Source organism: Fundulus heteroclitus, chromosome 8, assembly GCF_011125445.2.
Source record: "Fundulus heteroclitus isolate FHET01 chromosome 8, MU-UCD_Fhet_4.1, whole genome shotgun sequence".
Classification (NCBI taxonomy): Eukaryota; Metazoa; Chordata; class Actinopteri; order Cyprinodontiformes; family Fundulidae; genus Fundulus; species Fundulus heteroclitus.
The window spans coordinates 23,486,737-23,507,764 of record NC_046368.1 but is presented as its reverse complement, the minus strand read 5'-3'; the positions used below and the strand labels follow the sequence as shown (position 1 = coordinate 23,507,764).

At 41.7% G+C, this 21,028-nt stretch overlaps 1 protein-coding gene across 9 annotated transcripts in view; it reads left to right on the top strand.

The window, feature by feature from the left end:
* The window catches only part of col5a1 (procollagen, type V, alpha 1), a 104,593-nt gene extending 83,890 nt beyond the window's left edge, over positions 1–20,703 (top strand). For 7 of the 9 annotated variants that reach the window (XM_036140380.1, XM_036140379.1, XM_036140378.1 and 4 more), the window contains exons 45-67: positions 1,980–2,033; positions 2,176–2,229; positions 2,315–2,422; positions 2,504–2,557; positions 2,661–2,768; positions 6,124–6,177; positions 6,354–6,461; positions 6,600–6,653; positions 6,747–6,800; positions 6,894–6,947; positions 7,071–7,124; positions 7,207–7,314; positions 7,389–7,442; positions 7,529–7,582; positions 7,808–7,915; positions 8,110–8,163; positions 8,252–8,287; positions 8,376–8,429; positions 8,514–8,781; positions 10,510–10,622; positions 13,357–13,425; positions 18,044–18,277; positions 18,464–18,610. In XM_036140380.1, the coding sequence (XP_035996273.1) occupies positions 1,980–2,033; positions 2,176–2,229; positions 2,315–2,422; positions 2,504–2,557; positions 2,661–2,768; positions 6,124–6,177; positions 6,354–6,461; positions 6,600–6,653; positions 6,747–6,800; positions 6,894–6,947; positions 7,071–7,124; positions 7,207–7,314; positions 7,389–7,442; positions 7,529–7,582; positions 7,808–7,915; positions 8,110–8,163; positions 8,252–8,287; positions 8,376–8,429; positions 8,514–8,781; positions 10,510–10,622; positions 13,357–13,425; positions 18,044–18,277; positions 18,464–18,610 (2,055 nt within the window). Of the gene's footprint in view, positions 1–1,979; positions 2,034–2,175; positions 2,230–2,314; positions 2,423–2,503; positions 2,558–2,660; positions 2,769–6,123; positions 6,178–6,353; positions 6,462–6,599; positions 6,654–6,746; positions 6,801–6,893; positions 6,948–7,070; positions 7,125–7,206; positions 7,315–7,388; positions 7,443–7,528; positions 7,583–7,807; positions 7,916–8,109; positions 8,164–8,251; positions 8,288–8,375; positions 8,430–8,513; positions 8,782–10,509; positions 10,623–13,356; positions 13,426–13,481; positions 13,551–18,043; positions 18,278–18,463 lie in introns of all 9 variants that reach the window. The other 2 variants (XM_036140376.1, XM_036140377.1) reach the window with 2 other exon arrangements.
* The last annotated feature ends 325 nt before the right edge of the window (positions 20,704–21,028 follow it).

The following is a 21,028-nucleotide window of genomic DNA, read 5'->3' as shown; positions in this document are numbered from 1 at the left end:
CATTGAGCTTGAAAGTGTCCCTTTGCAGAGCAGTCACTTCTTTCTTGTTTAGCACCCTCTCTTTCTCAGTATTGGATGTTAGACTGTGAGTCGTTGTGGCTCCTGAGCGTTTCCTGATTGATTTCATGTCATCTTAAAAGTGGGAAAATTTAGGTCTGATGGTTGAAACACAAACACAGATGGACGTTCCAACTGACACAAAACAGGTTTAGACTTGCATACCCAGTTTTTGTTTTTAAAATTTGTTCAAGCTGTATCTTGTATTATTATCATCTCACTCCAAACAAGATTGGAATACAATCACACACACAAAAAAAAAACATACAACATTCAAGTCTATGCAGTGACCTTATTCTGCGTTACTAACAGCAGGTCTATGTAAACGTATCCCCTAACGCTAAACACCAAAGCTGAGATATAAACCATACTTTTTCTCATCTCTTTCCCTCTGACCTAAACACTCAAAGGGAAATTTTGTTTTACAGAGTTTGCATTGATTTGTAGGTCTTTAATAGTCTAGCCAGCCTTGTTGCTGCTTCGTGCTGCTCTGTACAAACAAAGAGGAGATAGGAGCTGAATTTAGAAGCGGTGACACAACGTGCCACGGTGACACTTTAGCATTCGGAGATGAGAACGACTCTTTATCCTCTCTAGAAATATTTGCGGGAAGATCAGCAATGGTGAAAGTGAAAGGATAATCTCTCATCCTTTCGGAGAACACCTCAGTTCTTACCTGGTCCTGCGGTGGTCCCTGCAGGGAAGATGGACACAGACAACACTAGAGGCAGTTGCTGTGTGGATTTAAGGGATATTACTAGCTAAAGTTTACACAAATTCAGACACTTCTATGCTAAACCCTGTCTGTGGGGAATCGACTGCTTGAAGAGCTTTTTTCCAGAGACAAAAATGCATTGACTGGCTAAACCCATAAAAGTAATTGCCTTCATCACTGATAGATATTCGAGATATAGGTCCAAACACGCACACTGTACAAAGGCTTTAAAAGGGTGCAGAGGTACAAATGGTTCCATTTTGTATATTTCACTACACTTTCTAATGGATGCAATTATCTTGTTTTCCTTTGGTCGATAGTATGCGAGTGACTCATGATAAGCCCCCTTTAGATGTAAATTGTGTTTGTCAGAAAGCAGGATGGAATAACATATTCAATTCAATTCAGTTTTATTTATATAGCGCCAATTCACAAGATGTGTCATCTCAAGGCACTTTACGAAGTCAATTCATGCAAATCATACAGACAGTTTGGTTAAAATGTTTTCAATCTAAGGAAATGCAGCAGACTGCGTCGAGTCACTGACTTACAGCATTCCCTCCTCCTGAAAGAGCCCGTATCGTGACAGTGGAAAGTCGCTTGCATTATGTCGTTGGCTTTGCAGCAATCCCTCATACCGAGCATGCGTGTAGTGACGGTGGAGAGGAAAACTCCCCTTTAACAGGAAAAAAATAAAAAACTAGAGCAGAACCACACTCAGTGTGACTGACTGGGGGTTAGAGAAGACAGAGCAGAGACACCAAAAGAGCAGAGAAGCAACAATGCAAATTGGAGAGCAGTAGGAGAACTCAGTAGAGTGAGAGAAACAGACTCTGATGTCCTCCAGCAGCCTAAGCATATAGCAGCATAACTATAGAGATAGCTCAGGATAACCTAAGCCACTTTAACTATAAGCTTTGTCAAAAAGGAAACTTTAAGCCTAGTCTTAAAAGTAGACAGGGTGTTTGCCTCACAGACTAAAAGTGGGAGTTGGCCTCCCATTCTACATTTAGTAACTCTAGAAACAACCAGTAAACGCGCAGTGCTCTGTTAGGAACATACGGGGTAATCAGATCGCTGATGTATGATGGAGCTTGATATCTGTTGGTTTCCCATATCTAGTTTAAAATGTTTGATCAGGTGCTACCTAACGTGCATGCATCCATTACTGAGGATTCGGTTTCACTTTGATGGTTCTGTTTCACAGGGAGAGCTTGGAGAACCAGGACAGAAAGGAAGTAAAGGTGACAAAGGAGAACATGTAAGTTGTTTGCTTAGAAACAGAATACTTATAAATAATGTTATATCTTGAGATGTTTATTCTTATGTAGTTTTCTAGTGAATACTCACACCTTAAATGATGAAAAATAACATAAAAGTTATATTAATGTGCTTCTCTCCAGGGTCCTCCAGGTCCTACGGGCCCTCAAGGTCCTGTCGGAGCACCAGGTCCTGCTGTAAGTGGACCACTTTGTGCAGATCTATTTCTTGGTTTAACCAGCCACCCTCATGGCTCACTTGATAACCTCTTGCTTATTGCAGGGCGCAGATGGAGAGCCAGGTCCCAGAGGTCAGCAGGGAATGTTTGGCCAGAAGGGAGATGAAGGGTCAAGAGGTTTCCCAGGACCTCCAGGCCCAGTTGGACTGCAGGTGTGCACTGTGATAGTAGTTGAAGGATTTTGATTAATCAAGTCTAGAACAGCAAGATCCAATCTTTTTAATTTTTTTCAGGGCTTGCCTGGTCCGCCAGGTGAGAAAGGTGAAACTGGAGACGTCGGTCAAATGGTAAGACGGATGTTTACCCACAGTGAGACTGTGACTGCATTGGTAGCAGCATCCAGCCCAAATGCATTTGTGATTTAAAATATCTTTTATAAATATATTATAGGGTCCACCTGGTCCTCCTGGTCCCAGAGGTCCTTCAGGTCCCCCAGGAGCCGACGGTCCTCAGGGACCGCCCGGTGGTGTTGGAAACCCTGGCGCTGTTGGAGAAAAGGTAGAACTTTTCATCTTGTTTTGACTTTTTTGTTTGCTTCTATCCGGGAACTTATTCTGAGCAAATCGTCATGTACAAATGAAAAACAAAGAAAAATCCACATCTCTTATGTATTTGTTTTTCCTGCTGCTATGCATTTCTGCTTGGGTGCAAAACAAGCTAGCTTAGCAGCGTGTTAAACTGCTTGATAATAGTTAACATTTGTAAAAGATACTAGAAAAACCTGACTTTAGAACAGAAAAATATCGGTGTTTAAATCGCTGGGAAAGAGGTCTGAAAACTCACTACACCTAGCAACTAAATTATGTAGAAACAGCTTATGGGCATTAAAATACACCGGTAGAGATGACATAATACCATCTGCATATATGAGAGATTGAGAGAAGTGGGTTAAAACTGCTCAGTTAAGTTTTTATTTTAGTGAAAGAAAGTTAAATCTATGTAAAATGTAGGTTTTTAAACAGTTTTTCCCAACATTTGTCAGTGATAAGCGCAGCTAGCGTTGCTAACTGTAACACCAAGCTCCCTATTTATTTTATGAAGTGGATTCATGGCAGATAGATGTTGAAAGTTGAATGAATAAATAAATAAAAGCAATGTTTTTTTCTGTTGCTGCTGAGGCTCCTTGTTGCTCCTCTGTAGATAAAGAAGACAAGATAAGAAATTCCTTTTATTGTGCCACAATGGAGAAGTTTGCGTGTAACTGTGGCTAAGGCACAGACAGAATTACACACAAGCTAGTCTAATCCTAAATTAGTTCTAAAGAAGCAGCGAGAATAAAAAGTAGAGACTAAATATTGCACAATTAATGATGATATGGACTACTCAGGTAAAATAAGATGAAATGTTCAAGTTTATATATTATATGCTGAGTACATGATAGTACTATTACGGTAACAGTCTGACATGTTACTAAATGCCAGCCAAAAACACATAACAGACAGGAATACTAACATCAAAATATTCATTCAAATATTTAAAGGATGTATTGTTGTGAAGTTTATGAGATTACTACATACATTTTACAAGTGTGCTGCCAGGCACCTTACTACATTTAAAATGGTGGAGTAAATTAGGAAATATATAAAGTCTTGAACTTTACAAATGTGTCTGACTTGTATAATCACCCTTGAGTTGTACCTCTAACTTACCAGCTCATGAATCGCATAAGGGTTTTTTAAATATTAATATAGACTTGGCACACTTTTGTAGACACGGCGCCTTGGTGGCTTTGCAGAGAAAAGTCTTGTTTTATGCATTTCATTCGTTCAGTTCAGTCGAGTTGAAAACTTTTCTTTTCCAGTTTTTTGCTTTCTCCGCTATATATGCTGACTGTGTGTGCCCGTTTGAAGAGTTTACGGGTAAGTTTGGTTTGAAAATAGTTACAGGGATACTGTTTCTACAAATTGGGGGAGCTTCATTGCAATAGATACAGATTGCATAACACCTCTGTGTGTTGCTGATGCACCCTGCAGCATTAGCAGGGTGCAAATGTTTGGCACATTCTTCTACTGTGTTTTCTCTTTATAGTAACAGATGCGGCACTGTAATAAGGAATAAAACGCTGATTCTGATGTATATTGACTGACCGAACAATTAAGAAGAGAAGCAGCAACTTTTATTTTCAAACCAAACTGTGATGCGCGGGGTGAGTCCGATCAAACCAGCACAAATACGAAGGAGGGTGTAACTAAAATTGGGCAATGTATGCTAGTTGTAAAATAGTTCAATGAGAATAAGCAGAGGCTTGATCTGACTATGGGGAGTAGAGCGGGGGAGCAATAATGTAAGGTAACTCCCCCACTTTTAAAAATGTAGCAGCAGTTGCTCTTGCTTCATCAGTCAGGCAGCTATTAGTTTGCTATATATATTTTTTTTTGCTGCAAGCGTAAAATCAGCAAAAAAATCAACTTTAGCGGCACATAATGATGGCGTCTGGATCTGTGGATGGATTGTGATCTGATCGAAGAATGGTTATCTAATACTGATGCTGGATTGGATCGGGCACATTTCTAAAATAGACCCCTTTACAATGCTGTTGAAGCTGAAACGTTACCATTTCTGAGTTTAAAATGGGACGCGCTTATTTTTGCTGCGGTAGAGTGACAGAGTAACACAAAACCCAATGAAGGAGAGGTCTATGTATGAAGGCAAAAACCTCATAAAAAATTCTCATTTGGGTACTGCTATTCCTACATAAGAAGGTCTGTTTTTGGCAGCTGCTTGACTGCTGAGCTCATCATTCTGTGTCCGTAGTGATGATGTGATTTGTTTTATCTGCTTCAGTCAATAGAATCACCTTTTGCTGTTTCATAATAATCCCCATCTGAATAGCTTGTCCTCCTTTTGCCCAGACACACACACACACACACACACACACACACACACACACACACACACACACACACACACGGCTCTTCTTGGCTAATCGCCCTTCAGCTGAAATGGCATTTTATTGGCTGGTGCAGTAAGTTGGCAAGAAACCGAACTCAGGCTTTTTTTTTTTTTTCTCCTGTAAACACATCCTTCATGTATCTGTGATGAGCGGCTGTCTTGTTTTTTTTCTTTTTTTCCCCGCTGTCAGCACATTTATCCAGGAAGACCGTTGGTGGACACAAGCAGACATGCATTGTCCGAGATGCAAGAATTGCACTTACAAAAAAACAAAAACAAAAACAGCATGTGTTGCGAAAACTTTTACGGTTCAGTCATGCTTTTTTTAAAAAAGCATCCCAACTGCTTAGTTTTGGATTTCTTGACAACAACGTGAGGTTTTGAGAGACAGCTCCACGCTTATTTTACACTCCCTATTGATGTCCAAAACACTGAGCCGTTCATGCTTGAGGGAATCTGGATATGCTGATGGCAACACATCGCCGCACAGGCCCCGTCCCTGCCTCTGCAAAGCTGTGCTATCGATTTGCTCATCTCCTTCCGAACATGACATGGGATAATATTTTCTCCACAAAACAAGTGCTGCAGACTTTTAAACCCCAGCTGGGAGGCCATCGGGGCTTATGTGACAGTGAATAACGATACTGTCGTTGCGTATAGGTGAGTCAAGAGGGCAACTATTCAGTAGGGGGCATGGGAAAAGGACAAGATATATGGGCAGGGTCCAGGGAGAACAGTGAGGTCAGCACGCTCTTTGCTTCAGCCACCCAACCTGCTCTCGCTTGATAGATTGAAATTTCTTGTGTCATGACTTTCTGTTCCCCTGTCAGGTGACAAGGGCACAGGGACGGCCAGGGGTGCAGCAAATGACGGGATTTGTTGAACGACAACGGCCCCCTTTTCTGATAATGAATGTTTGTCCATCTTCGCTAACATCCCCCTCCCAAATGTTTCCTTCCAGGGAGATGCTGGTGAGACGGGAGAGCCAGGACTTCAGGGAGAAGTTGGCCCACCAGTGAGTGAAGCGCCTCTCCTTTAGTTGACTTTATTTCTAAATTGAAGCACAAAGAGACGCTCTTTATTTGTGAAAAGCTTAATATTTAATAAAATTTGATAAAATAGTAGCCCTCGTGTTCTTTGCAGCTCCCTTTGTTGTTGTTCACCTGTTTAATATTTCTGATATTATCCTAGGGTCCAAGAGGAGAGCGCGGAGAGAAGGGAGAGGGAGGTCCTGCTGGTGCTGCTGGACCTCCTGGCCCTAAAGGTCCACCTGGAGATGATGGCCCTAAGGGCAGCCCTGTAGGTTTTAATCTGCTTTGTGATAGAGAAACCACTTTTAGATTATAAATTCATGCCCAGATTACTTTTAGTGCGCACAAGTAATATTTAGAAGTCAAAAAGGCTAATTCTGTTTTTTTTCTTCGTTCTAAATTTTAGGGTCCGAGTGGCTTCCCTGGAGACCCAGGGCCCCCTGGAGAGCCCGGTCCAGCTGTAAATATACTTATGACTGATTGCAACTTCGCTCTTTACATTGTTTAAATTATACATGTTTTCTGACTGAGGTTCTACATGTTTGTAATATAGGGTTTAGATGGCCCACCTGGTGATAAGGGAGATGATGGAGAGGCCGGTCAGCCGGTGAGTGGTTTTGTCACTTGTGAGAGGTATTACTGCCATGATATTGTTGAAAACTGTTAGTTGTTAAAGGGCTGCATTTTCATGTTAAATTAGGGTTCACCTGGACCCACTGGAGAGTCCGGTCCTTCTGGACCACCTGGAAAGAGGGTAAGACCTGCTTGGATGTCTTTCCATCTTTTTTTTTTTTACCAAAAAAGGTTTTCTAGACTCTCTCATGTTCTGTGTTTGTATTATACTTCAAAAACCTTTGTCAATTCTTCATTTGAATAGGGGCCTCCTGGAGCAGCAGGGCCTGAGGGAAGACAAGGAGAGAAAGGTGCCAAGGTAAAAATAATTTTTATTTTATATTTTGAAAAAATAATCCTTAAATTAGAATGGATGAAAACATTTACTGTAACCTTGACAGGGAGAGCCTGGCCTTGAAGGTCCCCAAGGAAAAACAGGCCCTGTCGGCCCTCAAGGATCACCTGGAAAGCCTGGTTCTGAAGGACTCAGGGGTATCCCTGGTGCAGTTGTAAGTAAACATTGTGGAAAATGTCAAAATGTAAGTAGGCTTGGAAATCCTGAATAACGGATATTTGTGTGAAGGGTGAACAAGGACTGCCTGGTGCTCCGGGCCCAGACGGACCTCCTGGACCCATGGTGAGCAGATGTACCAGCTTGGCTTTGCTATTTGCTTTCAAATATGCAACAATGTCTGATCTAAACTACTGTTGTTCCTCTTACAGGGCCCTCCTGGTTTACCTGGTTTGAAAGGAGACACCGGTGTTAAAGGAGAGAAAGTAAATACCTCCAGTACCCAATGAAGTAGCCTAAATAATTTAGAGCACCAGTGTAACATTAAACCTAATGACCTTGTTCAATGTCGGATGAGATTCATTAGCCTCTGCTTGTCAATTTGACACCTCCACATTTAGAGGGTGTGCCAGATTGATGTATTTATGTTTGCGCTGGTGTATTATTGACAGTTGTGTTATTAACATGCCTACGCTCCTTTCTGTCCCCAGGGCCATCCAGGTCTCATCGGTCTGATTGGACCCCCAGGCGAGCAGGGAGAAAAGGGTGACAGAGGTCTCCCCGGCCCTCCAGGAACTTCTGGTCCCAAAGGAGACAATGTAAGCAACGCACCCGAGAGGGGACCGACACTACTTTGGCAATTAGCTATCGCTCTGAAAGTTTCCGACAGTCCTTTCCAAAACATCCTAGATTTTAACCAAAGGCAGTCACCTTCTTTGGAAACTGGTCAGAGCTCTATCATTCAGGTGCTAAACAAGCCTGGGGATTTTATACGTTGTCTTCTCTCCATTAGGGTATTGCTGGTCCTAGTGGTCCCCTTGGTCCTGTTGGACCTCCCGGCTTACCTGTAAGTCTACATGTCTCACATTTGCCTGATAACAACCACTGTCCTGTCTTGGTCGGTACTGATTGCTTGATCTTTTTTGTGTCTTTAGGGTCCTCCCGGTCCCAAAGGAGCCAAAGGGTCGTCTGTAAGTGGCTTACGAAAACCTCTATTACACTGAAGGGAATAACATGTATATGTGAAGAATGATCATTGGTGTGATTTCTTTTTCTTAGGGTCAAACAGGTCCAAAAGGAGAGACTGGAACTCCTGGTCCTCCTGGCCCTCCTGTGAGTAAATACAGCAGGATCGTCATTGTTTGCCAGTGTTTACAGAGACCTTCGTGTTTTAACTGTCCAATCTTGCCGCAACAGGGCCCTCCTGGCGACGTCATCCACCCGCTGCCCTACCACGCTCCCGTCAAGGGCCGAACACGCAGGAACATCGACGCCAGTCAGATGATGGACGACGCCGCCATGGACGCCAACTACAAGGACTACGACGACGGCATGGAGGAGATCTTTGGGTCTCTGAACTCGCTGAAGCTGGAGATCGAGCAGATGAAGCATCCGCTTGGCACGCAGAACAACCCGGCTCGTACCTGCAAGGACCTGCAGCTGTGCCACCCTGATTTCCCTGATGGTGTGTGTCATGTTCCATTTCTTTTTTTTACACAAAGCTTTTCTGCTTTGCCATATTCATACCCTGGTAACAGCACAAATGAATCGGGCATTTTGCTGTGTTACTGATACTGAAATGTAAGATTTATGTACGCTGTAAACGCTGCGATAGCTTCTTAATATTGCTGGAAAAAATCAAAGAAATGAACGTGGAGAGAACACAGCCGGGTGAAAAAACCCATAGAGTAAAGTTGACAATATCCTTCTCTTCTCTTCTTTTTAACGCTTCAGTTAATGTTGGAGAGCATGCAACAGGGTTTTAGGTTGAGTAGATAAATACATAATTCAGAAGCAGTAGCCAGAAACCGTCCACTGAACTTAATACAGCGAATCCTGGTCAACCAAAACTGTATTTGCGCCCCAATAATGCGCCAAATGTACATATTTGATCTTGTAATGCAGATTTACTGAAATTTCAGTAATGGAGTCAGTGGAGTCAGTTATTTTTTTTTGTCTAATTTTTAAAAGCTTTTTAAATCTGTGGTATTCAAGCTGCTGGATTCCAATCCCTCACTGTGAAAAATGCTTTTAGCTTATGATTACTTCTTTTTGGGATTTTGATAATTGTCCTGTTTTAGTTTTGCGCCTAACTGATATCAGTTTTGCAAAATATATCAAACAGGTTTATTCGAGAAATGAAAACAGTGGCAATAATCATCTATCTCCATGAGCAACAGCTGCCTTTAACTTAGCATAAGTGCATCTAAAAACAGACCCTGAGGGCGCCTACCTGGGTTAGCACAACTGATTTGTAATGAATAAGTCTTTAAGAGTAGAATTGAGCTACTTTTTGTAATTGATGTGCTAAGTAGCCATTTTTATAATGTATACGTTTTATTTTTAGGTATGTGTGTTTGTTGCTGACTTTATGTAATTACAGATGTTTTGCCAAAAAGATGCTATTGGGTTTTTAAAACATTTTTAGAGTCACTTTTGTCATCAGCAGAATGAATACCACAAAATATTGTAATAAAGTTGTAAGAAATGTATGTCAGAGTTACCCATCCCTAGTGTCATGAACCTTTAATTAATAATTCATGACTTCCTGTTTCCCTAGGGTATAAGTAGGACGTAATACAGAGGCCAGTTTCTGAATCTTCCAAATAGGAAAGACAAGCAAATACGCTAGTAAAGCAGATTTTTGTATTTTTGATTTTTGTAAGTCAGGAAATGGCAAGAAGAATGGCTAATCCCCTAATTTTTACCATATCTACAGCCATGGCCTACAATGTTAAACGAGTTAAAGTGTGACAAATAAGGCTGGACACAGTTGAGGAGGTCGGTAAAGGAGGTGAAACAATAATATCTCTAAATGTAATAATTTTTTTTTTTTTTTTTTTTTTACAAATCTTTACAAATCATGTCAACAACAGTGGGCAGTCCTGACATAGTTAATAATGATCAGTGAGGAACTTTCAGTCTGGGTCAGTAAAATCAGCACAATGATATAATGCTAATGTTCTTTTTAAGGGATTAAAAAGACAAAGCTCCTCTTTGGTAGTTTCTTTTTAATATTTCCCCTCTAATTAAATATTTAGACATATTATAGACATTTTATATAATTCCCAAAGCTCCCCTATCCAGTAAGATATCTTGTTATTTGAAGAGCACAGACATCAAATACTTTCTAACATTCACTAAATGTCCTCTTTTTCCTCTGAATGTCTTCCACTTTTCTTCACGTCTGCAGGTGAATACTGGATTGATCCGAACCAGGGCTGCTCGCGGGACTCCTTCAAGGTCTACTGCAACTTCACAGCAGGCGGAGAGAGTTGCATCTTCCCGGATAAGAAGTCTGAAGGGGTACGTCTGGCTGCCGGCACGCTAAGCACTTACACACAAGAGAATTTACAGTGCGCACGGAGGTTAAGAAGAAAACTTTTCAGTTTGCGATTAGCGCTGACAGTGAAATAATGTTTGCAGAACTCAGCAGATAAGGGAAATATTGTTATTTCCCGCCTCACATGCGGGATTAACCGCCGTGCGCGCTGTATAAATAACTCGGAACACCTCGAGAATTGCGACTCGTGTAGCCGTATAATTAGCCTCTGTTCGATCGCCCGCTGTGATGTGACGGGGGGAGGTGTGGAAGACGATTCATCAGTTATATTTTACAAACATTCTCTCCAACTCACCCAAAGTCTTTTTTTTTTTTCATTATTATTTATCTGAGTGCTGCTTTGACGCGGAGCAGAGAGAACTCTGTCGCCTATGAAAGCCCTGGCAGGTGACAGACACAGCGAGAACGCTTTCTGGTTCATTATGCATGAGTGTGTGGAAGAGAGAGGAGCGTAGCCGAGCGGAGGAACACCGTCTCTGACAACTTGAGGGTTGTGTAATAGCACAAGTGCTACAGCCATTTTAATGATCCCACTCATCAAGCCTTGGGGTGGTGGGGGGGGGATAGGGGGTTGCTTAAGCTCAGAATAATGAAGCAGACTTTTTATAGGCTCCCCGGCGATGGGCTGCTCTCTGGGTTTGTGTTTGTGGAACAGAGGATAGCCCCTGCTATCAGTTTTTGGCATTGATGCTAAAAACCCACCCACATGTTATTACAAGAGCTCTAGCCTGCACTGTCCAGATGGTGCATAAAAAAAAAAACAAAACACAACATTAGAGATGCTGAGAGGCAGGAAGTTGAAACTCTGCTCAGTCCCCTCTGGAAACCGGTGAAGGTTACCCTTCAAGGCAGCGGGGGTTTAATGTATGCCGTCTTCCAGTGATAAGTTATCCTTCATTAGCGCATTAGGCCGCCGCTGACAGTTTCATATCAAACCCTGCTCGTTAATTACGGAGGAATTCATCACTGTCATGGCCGAGGCCGTTTGGAGCTGCGGCCCCTCACAGCCGCGTCGCGGATTTCAACGGCAGCACCGTGTCGGAGCCCAGCGGTGAGCCTGAGCGGCAAAGACGAAAGCAGCCAAGCACTTAAATATCCCCCATCCTTTGAGTTCTTCCACATTCAGTCTCGTTACCGCCACAAACGCCTCTGTAATTTGTTGGGACTTTGTGTGACAGACCGACACAAAGTAGCACCTAATTGTGCAATTTCTACCGTTAATGCGCATTTGTATCCAGCCCCCCTTTATTCTGTACCCGTAATTCTGTGCAAACTAACTGCATGATTAGTGAACAGAACAGAGTAATATTACCCCAGTATAAATCCAGCTGTTCTGCATGGACCTGCATGGTTTGTTATGTGAAGAACATAAGCGAACAAGCAGCATCGTGACGACCAAGAAACACACCAGGTAGGTCAGAGTTAAAACTAATGCAGACCAAACCTAACTGTAAAGGCGAGATGGAAAAGGAAAAAGGAAGCCTGGAGTTCAGGGTAGTCTACCTAGTGAGCAGGATAAGCCTCAAGCTAACTAGATACTGTTGAAAAACAGTGATAATTGGAGGTGAAAGGGAATCAGGGTGCGTTGATTCCATAGAAGCTACAGAATGAGAAGAATTTACATTACACAGGTGTGGTCTTTTCAACAACAATCCCAAACTTTGAGCATCTCAGCTGTAGAGAACTACAGTTTAGCTCAGGTAGGAGAATCTGTTGACAGGACAAAAAACATTGCTTATATGGAAGGACGGCAAAAGCAAAGTCATTTTTTAAAGAAAACCATCAGAAGTGCTAACTGCAGACTGACACAAGCCACAAAACCTTATGTGTGACCTGACCATACATCACTTAGCACAGCGAACACATCGTCTCCACAGGCAAACACGGTAGTGGCGGCACATTCTGTCGTTGCAAGGTTGGGAGACTGGAAGAGGATGATGGCAAGTTGAATAGAGTTAAATGAAGGGTAATGCCGGAAGATACCTGCTGGAAGCTGCAGCGATCCTAAACTCACAGCCAAAATAACAATGAAATCTGGTTTAGATTAAACTATCGTGTTGGAATGGCCCAGTCAAAGTCTCGGTGAGAATCTGCGGCAAGGCTTGAGGTTCACAGAAGCTCTTCTTTCACTCATCCATTTAAATTAGATGTAGCAGCTTGAGCTATTTTGAAAAGAAGAATGGGCGACGTTTCAGTCTTTCAATGTCAAAAGCTGGAAGAATAAGCCAAAATTAGTGCAGCTGTAAATGCTGCAAAACATGTGGGTGAACTTAAACTGTTTAATTTTTTTTTAGGGAAAAGGGAATGAACACTTTAACAAATCACCGTTTACGTGTCAGAGAACCACACAGACTACTCAGCAGAAACAAAAGCAGCAATATAAAAAAAAACCTCATTTGCGGGCAGGCAATCATTTAATATCGCTGTGTACTTATGAATTTTTCAGCAGCAATTAGCTGCCAGCTGTAGTCTGTACTGTAGTGGTGGGCAGAGAGCTTCTGCCGTAGTCCAGTGAGGCGTCTTGATCTCACTCAGGGTTTCAGATCTGTGAGATTTATCAGGGGAGAACACAAGGTGAAAGAAGATGAGTTGAAGGGGGGGGGGGGGTTTCTGTCAAATCTGTTTCCTTCCTTTAACACAACCTTTCTTCCCCCTCCTCTGCCTTTTTTTTTTTTTGTTGTTGATCCCTGCCCCCAGGCTAGACTCACATCCTGGGTAAAGGAGACTCCCGGTTCCTGGTTCAGTGAATTCAAACGTGGTAAACTGGTAAGCCTGACTTTTAAGTCCCTTTCCCTTCCCTGAACACTTCTTATATTTTACAGAGCAAAATGGCAAAATGGCCCAAAGACTCGCCGGGCACTTGGTATAGTCACTACAAGAGAGGTTCGCTGGTAAGTGGCTCTGCCTGCGGTTCCAGAGTCCCGGCTTAGGCCTGGACTCTGCATGGTTCTGGTTTCTGCGCTGTAAAGTATGTATCGAGCTTGGCGCCGCTATGCTTCTAGATCATAAGACGCATGACTTTAGCACAGGACGCATTCGTCCTCAGTTCAGCAACGTAAAAGAGATGCTGTTTGAAAGAAATGGAGCAGAGGTCTGTGCAAAGATGGCGAGGATTATCCGTGAGGTATATTTGGATTTGCCAAATTCCCGGCCCGTCACACCTGCACTCCATGAAAATAGCATTTCTTAAATGACTCAGTGCCCTGACGCTATGACCCTTACTCGCAACCTCATTATTTTAGGCCTCTCTCTTAAGAAAGGAGAGCATTTATATCCTAAAGCTGGGGATTCCTTCTCTGCTGCTAGATCCAGGTCAGCACAGTCGGGGCACTCGGTCACCGCCCAGAAGCTTCTGGGTCCTCAGTCTCTGTTGACTAGTGATGATCAAGAGGTAATGTTGATCTTGGGATGTTTAGCTGCATATGCAGACAGTATATGCAGCAGAAGGGGGCGGGAATGGGGAAAAACAGCAGGTAGCTCCTGAATATGAGCCCCAGTGTTGATACTCAGATAGGCTGCCTAATGTCCTCCAAATGATTGAACACAGTAAATGTATGGCTCCGTGCTGTACTCGCAGCACAGATAGATCATAATGACAATCAGTTCTCCATGGTTCCTACACTGTATGGCCAAAAACAACCTATATATCCAGACGTTATTCCCAATCCTAATCTCTAATCATTCCATCCATCCATATTTTTGTCTGCCCTGAACTCATTGTGAGGTCTTCACTGCAAAAACAGAACTAAATATAAGTAAACTTTTCTTGAAATGACTGTATTTGTCCTTGGTTTGAGCAGGTAAAGAGGATTATTTGCCAATGGAAGGAGTAATTCTACCCCTAGAATACGATAATAAGGTATAATGCACTTGAAATAAGTTGATGGAGATGAGTTCTTCCTATTTTAAGTGCAAAAATCGTATTCCATTGGCAGATTATCTTACTTACCCGCTCAAATAAAGTAAAAATGCACTAATTTCAAGAAAAGTTTAACTTATTTTAGTTCTGTTTTTGCAGTGTTGTATTCATGCTAAAGAAAATGGCTAAAAAAAAGCGCAGTGAACTCTGAATTAATGTGTCTGGACAAGCACAGAATTTGACATGGAAAAAGGACCCTTAATCTTTTTTTTTTAACGTCCATTCTGAATGTCAGCACTGCGGGCGTCTCATATCTCATATGCATGTGCATGCAAGTGTTGGCTCGTGCGCAAAAACAAGTCAAGGAAGGAAAACACCAGGAGTCGGACGGTTTGCTGCTCTGGCTGCATGGCACACATTCAGCATGCGCTCTACACTCAGTAAGTCCTGTTTGTCTGCAAGGCGAAGCGGATCTAATGGATTCCTGATGGTTGGTATGCAGATTGTCATTTAAGAACGTTAAAATAAACTGGATCAACTGGGATGGGTTCCAGATGTATCTAATTGGTCAGGATTCTGAAGCTCCATAATCATTTTAATGGGATGTTGCTCAGTTTTCTGCAATATGAGCATGAAAGTGTGGGGGGTGAAGGGGTTTCTGAGTTAATTATGTGGCAATTAGCATGTCATTACTACCATATATTTCCTATTTTGAGGATTAAACTTCTGTGGGTTTTAGATTCTGCACAAATATTGAACTAGGAACAGAATATGATGTTTTGACCTGCTTTTTTATTCCATGGAGAGGTTACTCATTCATCCTTTAACAGTGTCATAGTTTTGGAGCATAAAACTGAGGCTTAGGTCTGGATCAGTGTACTCTTTGTATGTTTTATGTTCTAGAAGTAATAATTGCATAAAATACATATTCTGTATGTCAGGAAGGAATCAGGCTGGTTTTATGAAATATTGGCCACTTTTATAAAAGCCCCAAACCTGCCATGACTGCATCAGTAGTATACATCTCTTATTTGCTAAGTTATTCAAGTATTAGGTCAGAGTTCTGTCACTTGGGGTCATTTCAACCCTTTGACATGGTGAGGTGAGTGGGAATTAAGGAAGTTACTGGTCTCAGCTAACAAGCTCCTGCACCTGGCATCTGCACTTTTATTAAAAGCAACAATTTTACAACAGACCTACATGTATTGACAAAATATAATTTTGCAATAGAGAACAAGTAAATAAAAATTCATCTTGTTTTGAGGCATAAAGTAGATATGAAGTAGATATTAAGTGCAATTTATTGTAAAAACGAGAATATTCTGATTATTTATTTTATAAGAGGAGTGACATAAGTGTAATAAGTACTTTTAAGGAATGATTTAGCTTTCTAGAGGTGAGGTTAAATGGGGTTGTTATCAGCAGTGAGTATCTTACCTGGAGTATATAGTCTTCTGAACAACCTCGGTGCTGAGAAACAATTAAACTGAGGCCATATCCAGAGGACTTGAATTTCTTTATTTCTTTATTTGTCCTCCGTGGGGTAAATTTCGTTTCGGTACAGCCCAGACGGGAGACTGCGGCCAGGTGCTGCCTTCTTGACATGTTTTGTGTGTTTTGACCCCTGAGAAATTCTGGCACTGGCCATTAAAACCCAGTGCCAGCTTAGCACCAGTTCAATGCTGGAACAGAGGAAGAACCGTTTTTGTCCAGAGATAGTGGAAGGCTCATGGGGAACAGCAGCCAATCAAACCATTGTGAGCGCCATGTTTAAAACTCTGTACATTATTTTAACTTAACAATAGTATTTTTTTTTACTCTAACAGTAATACAATCTCAGATTATCATCAATGTAATACAATCTGAGTGTGTCTTTTCCTTCCACAGTCTGTTTTCACAGAACCTGCCATGTTAGATTAACCAAAGTTGAAGTAGGTCAATCTGCTGAATCCATAAACACCAGTTTCAACTGGTAATTTTATTTTCTCCACGTGGTGTTAATAAATCTTGCTCTAAAAGTTTGAACTCCCATTTACCAGCCGCTGATATGCATGACGGGCTTATTGAGATTGTGAAGCATTAACAAACACTGCTGTCGTTTAAAGCAGTTGAGAATAAACTAAGATTGGGGATATCAGGGCACCTGTTTGCAGTAATACTGGGATAGATAATATTTGTGTGGATAAACTGTCTCAGTGCACAATAATCCTTCTAAAAAAAAATATGGCATAAAAGATGGAATAAAAGAGAGGGAGGATCAGATAATTGAATAAGACGTATATTGACGCAGTGGCCTTGGCTTGGGTGTCAGGTGGTGGAAAAGCAAACGGGTTTATTTACAAAAAACGTTTAAGAAGTGGGTGTAGCATCATTCCTGGTTAAGAACTGGAACATCTTTGGTGGAAAAGCCCCAAAAATATGATGCCATTGCTAGATCTACGTTCTAACTTCGAAGGTGGAACACAGGAAAGACTGGCAGCAGCACTTGTTTCTGGTTCACTGTCTTCAGCCTCAGTTTGTCCTGGAAAATCTCAGTTTTCTCCACTACGCCTCCCTTTGGAGATGATTTTTTGTTGGAAGCAAAAATCAAAACATGTGAAAACCCCTTTTTTTTTAGTTTTTGTTGCTCATTAGCCTTGCATGACAATTTATTCATTTGATCTTACCATGCAAGTAATTGATCCAAAAATGCCCTCGAAGTACAACTACAGGACCACAGTTTGAGAGGCTTGGATCTGATGCAAAATATTATTGGTTTAAAGGCTCATGAAATGGAATATGCTTTAACTTTAATGAGTATTTTTTTAGACTGAAGTTTGTGTAAGAGGGAAAACATCCACTTTAGTTTGACAGGTCATTCAGACAGCTTCCTTATCTATCACAGGTGAGCTTGTGACTACGGATGAGCAGTCCAAAATACCAAACTATACTATACTTTAGATGTCTGACATCAGTCTTAATATTTCAAGTACCTATGGTTGGACAGGTGATGTCATCAATAAGTGAGGTGTAGTCTAAACTACTGCAGAAGACAAGGGCACAACAATATAATATTAATAGTGACTGCTTTAAGCATTGAAAAAGACTGTAGAGAAGATTAACATACTGATGTAGACATGAAGCTTTTCATGGGAGATACTGAGCCTACTAACACCAGCCTGATCCTTTCCTGTGTATAGTTATTTATTTAGTTAGTTATTTACAGGTTGTATTCTTGTAAGTTCTGTTAATTCACAGGCAATATGGATGATGGTAGTACCATGAATGGTGCATAGCCCCTCCCTCCAAAGAGAAAAAAAAGAAACATCAGAAGAAATTAAGAAAGAAATTAAAAGAGTTAAACTGATGATTGTGTCTGTAGTTCTGAAAAATAAGTCCAGCTTCAGACTTAGTGTGCTATTCCGTCTTTTAAGCTGGGAGTTTGTTGTTGCGCCCTTCTTTTTACCCTCTTCTCTCCCCCGCCCTTAGTGTCCCGTCTAGCTCTATGCTGGATTTCATTCACGGTCGATCGTTTTCCCACCCCAGCTTTCCTACGTGGACGCCGAGGGCAACCCCATCGGCGTGGTCCAGATGACCTTCCTCCGGCTCCTGAGCGCGGCGGCCCGCCAGAACATGACGTACAACTGCTACCAGTCGGTGGCGTGGCACGACCAGGACAAGGACAACTACGACAAGGCCATCCGCTTCCTGGGCTCCAACGACGAGGAGATGTCGCACGACAACAACCCTTACATCCGCGCCGTGGTCGACGGCTGTGCGGTAAGCTAACGAAGGCGCTCTCACCTCGGGTCGGCGGAGTTGCTTGGGTGAACAAACGTTTTTATTGTCGTTTGTAGTGGCTGAGTCAGTCGGGTGCCCGAAAAAAGCGTGTGGTGTTTTCGTCTTCTAACGTCCTTATACGCCATTAATTCCACCACCCGCTGTGCCGCTCTTCTCTCTCGACAGCTGAAAAAGGGCTACGAAAAGACAGTACTTGAGATCAACACACCAAACGTGGAGCAGGTGCCTTTTGTGGACATCATGTTCAATGATTTCGGCGGCTCCACGCAGAAGTTCGGCTTTGAAGTGGGGCCCGTCTGTTTCATCGGCTGAGACCTTTCACCGAGCAAATGGAGGAAAAAAGAAAAAGAAAAAAAAAGACAAACAATTGAAAAATAATAGGACGATGCTATTTGTAAAAAAACTGTTTCCATAAAGCGACACGAGTCAAATATAATTGTCAGGAATACGGTGAAAATCAAAAAAAGGAATAGAGAAAGTAACCTTGAAACCTCAGTGTGCCTTCCTTATCACATGCAAGTTTTGAAACTGGAGTTGGCGTCCTTCCTCCTACACACACACACACACAGAGACTACCCCTATGTCACCACATTTGATTTTTGATTCTTTGGTCGGAAACGACGAAGGCGACCCTGAGAGCTGCAGCCGTTCCAGACGGTCGCAGCGTTTGCCACGGACACCATCCGATTCGGCATCGTTTTGATCTCACGCCCCGAACCCAAACACCCCGCCCTGCCACCTCTTCATCTCCCTGCCTCTTGCCGCCTCTCTGTTCTTGGTTTTGTTTCCTTGTTTGTGCATAATTGTCTCCCCATTCTCTTTGGAATGGACCTTATATATTTATATACATATAAATATATATAAGTGATTTTTTTTTTTTCATGTTTGTAAGTACATTCTGTATATTTTTTCCTGGTAAAGTTTATTGCTTCTGGCTTCAAAACATGCATGTGACTGTACTAATTGTGAGGCCGTTGAACAAGAAACATCTAAGATAGTAGAAATACATCCAAACCGAGGATATTTGACTTGTAAATTGAAGAAAAAAAAAATAAACTAACATGATTGCATGTGTGCATTTCCCGCCATTCTGTCTTTGTGGAGCACACTTTTATTATTTTTTTTTATTTTTTTGTAATTTAAGAACAGATTGGAAATAAAAGACGAAAACATGCTCCGTGACATAAAGTACAATACATTCCTCGTTTTATACCCTCTGAACAAAACTCCACTTTTGTTGAAAATGTAATTAATAAACTGCTTCTGTACTTTTTTGCCGAAATATTCATCTTACTGTGCAGTGGACGATAATGAAAAAAAAAACAACAACAAAGAAATCCAGACATAGGTGCTATTTTCTCTCCTCTGTGGTGCTATGTATTTTTTCAAGTTTGTAATGTTTGTATGAAAGAAAAACTTGTGGCGACAATACTCCCATTGCTCGGCAGCAACCCCCCCCCCCCCCCAAAAAGCCCCGCCCAGCTGAGTCAACGGATCTCTCTCCCAAGGTTTCTTTATGCCGTTTCTCTATGTTACCTCCTGCTTGACGGACCGCACAGATAAAGAAATGTGTCCGGCACCGGCCCGTACCACATGTTGGAAAGACGAGCGGGAAAAGATCGCCCCCCTCCCCCATGTCGTCTCTAACGAGTGGCTCATCTGCTCCACATTGGGCCGGTGGAGTTAGCAAAGTGGACATGTTGCGACAGGTCAAAAGGGATAAATTGTACCCTAGCCAAAGGATTTTCACTTAAATGTTTAGCTTTAAGTGGCCTGGAGTCATGTCCATGTGAGAAACAACTTGAAAAGTCACCAAATTAGCCTTTCTAGAAAATGTGGCTCATGCTGTGTTGGTTTTCCTGGTCCTCATGCTTATTGTTCAGACTTTGCACTCTCTATGCTTATGACCACTAGTATCTATCACAACATTTTTACAGCTCTTTGTTTTGTTTTCTTTTTATATATATATATATATATTATTTTTTTTTTTGTGACTTGAACCCTTTCTGTTAAGATAACTCAATATGCTTGTAGATCTTTGGCTCTATTCGTAACAGTGTTGCAGCACGTCTACATTAATCACTTTGCTCCCAATGAACCGGACAAAAGGCTAAAAAACAAAACAAAAAAAAAAAAAAACACCACAACTTTTATTTTGTAAATTTCCAGAACCAGCATAGATGCTGCCATTGCTTTGTTTTATTGTGTAGATTTCCATTTGTAATGTCCTGTTTTCATTTTCACGGTCTTGTCGAACGAATCCGCAAACAAACAAACAAACCTGTGTTTAAGGGTGAAGAGGACAGAGGGTCATATTGGTTTTTATGTCAATAAATTCAAGTTTACTGTGGCCATCCACTCCTGTATCTCTTTTGAAGCATTAAAACCTATCTGTATGCATGAAACTGTAAAGTTTTTTTCCTCGTGTTACAAGTTTGTTTGAGCCACGTGATCTCCACTCGCCGCTCCGTTTCGTCAGGATACATCCGTTTTCCGGTGCCACTGATGGGACGAAAAGGGTCACGTCCAAGTGTGTGAAGTGGAGAGAAAGAAAAAAAATGATGAACTTGTAACTCTTACCAAAGCCAATGTCCATATGTAGTATATTTATTGTAATATTTAAAATAAAAAAATAAATGATAAATGATACAATAGTGAAAGTGTAAGAGGCCCGCTCTTTACATGCACATTGGAAAGCACCATTAAAATTGTGTACGTGTCATTTACACA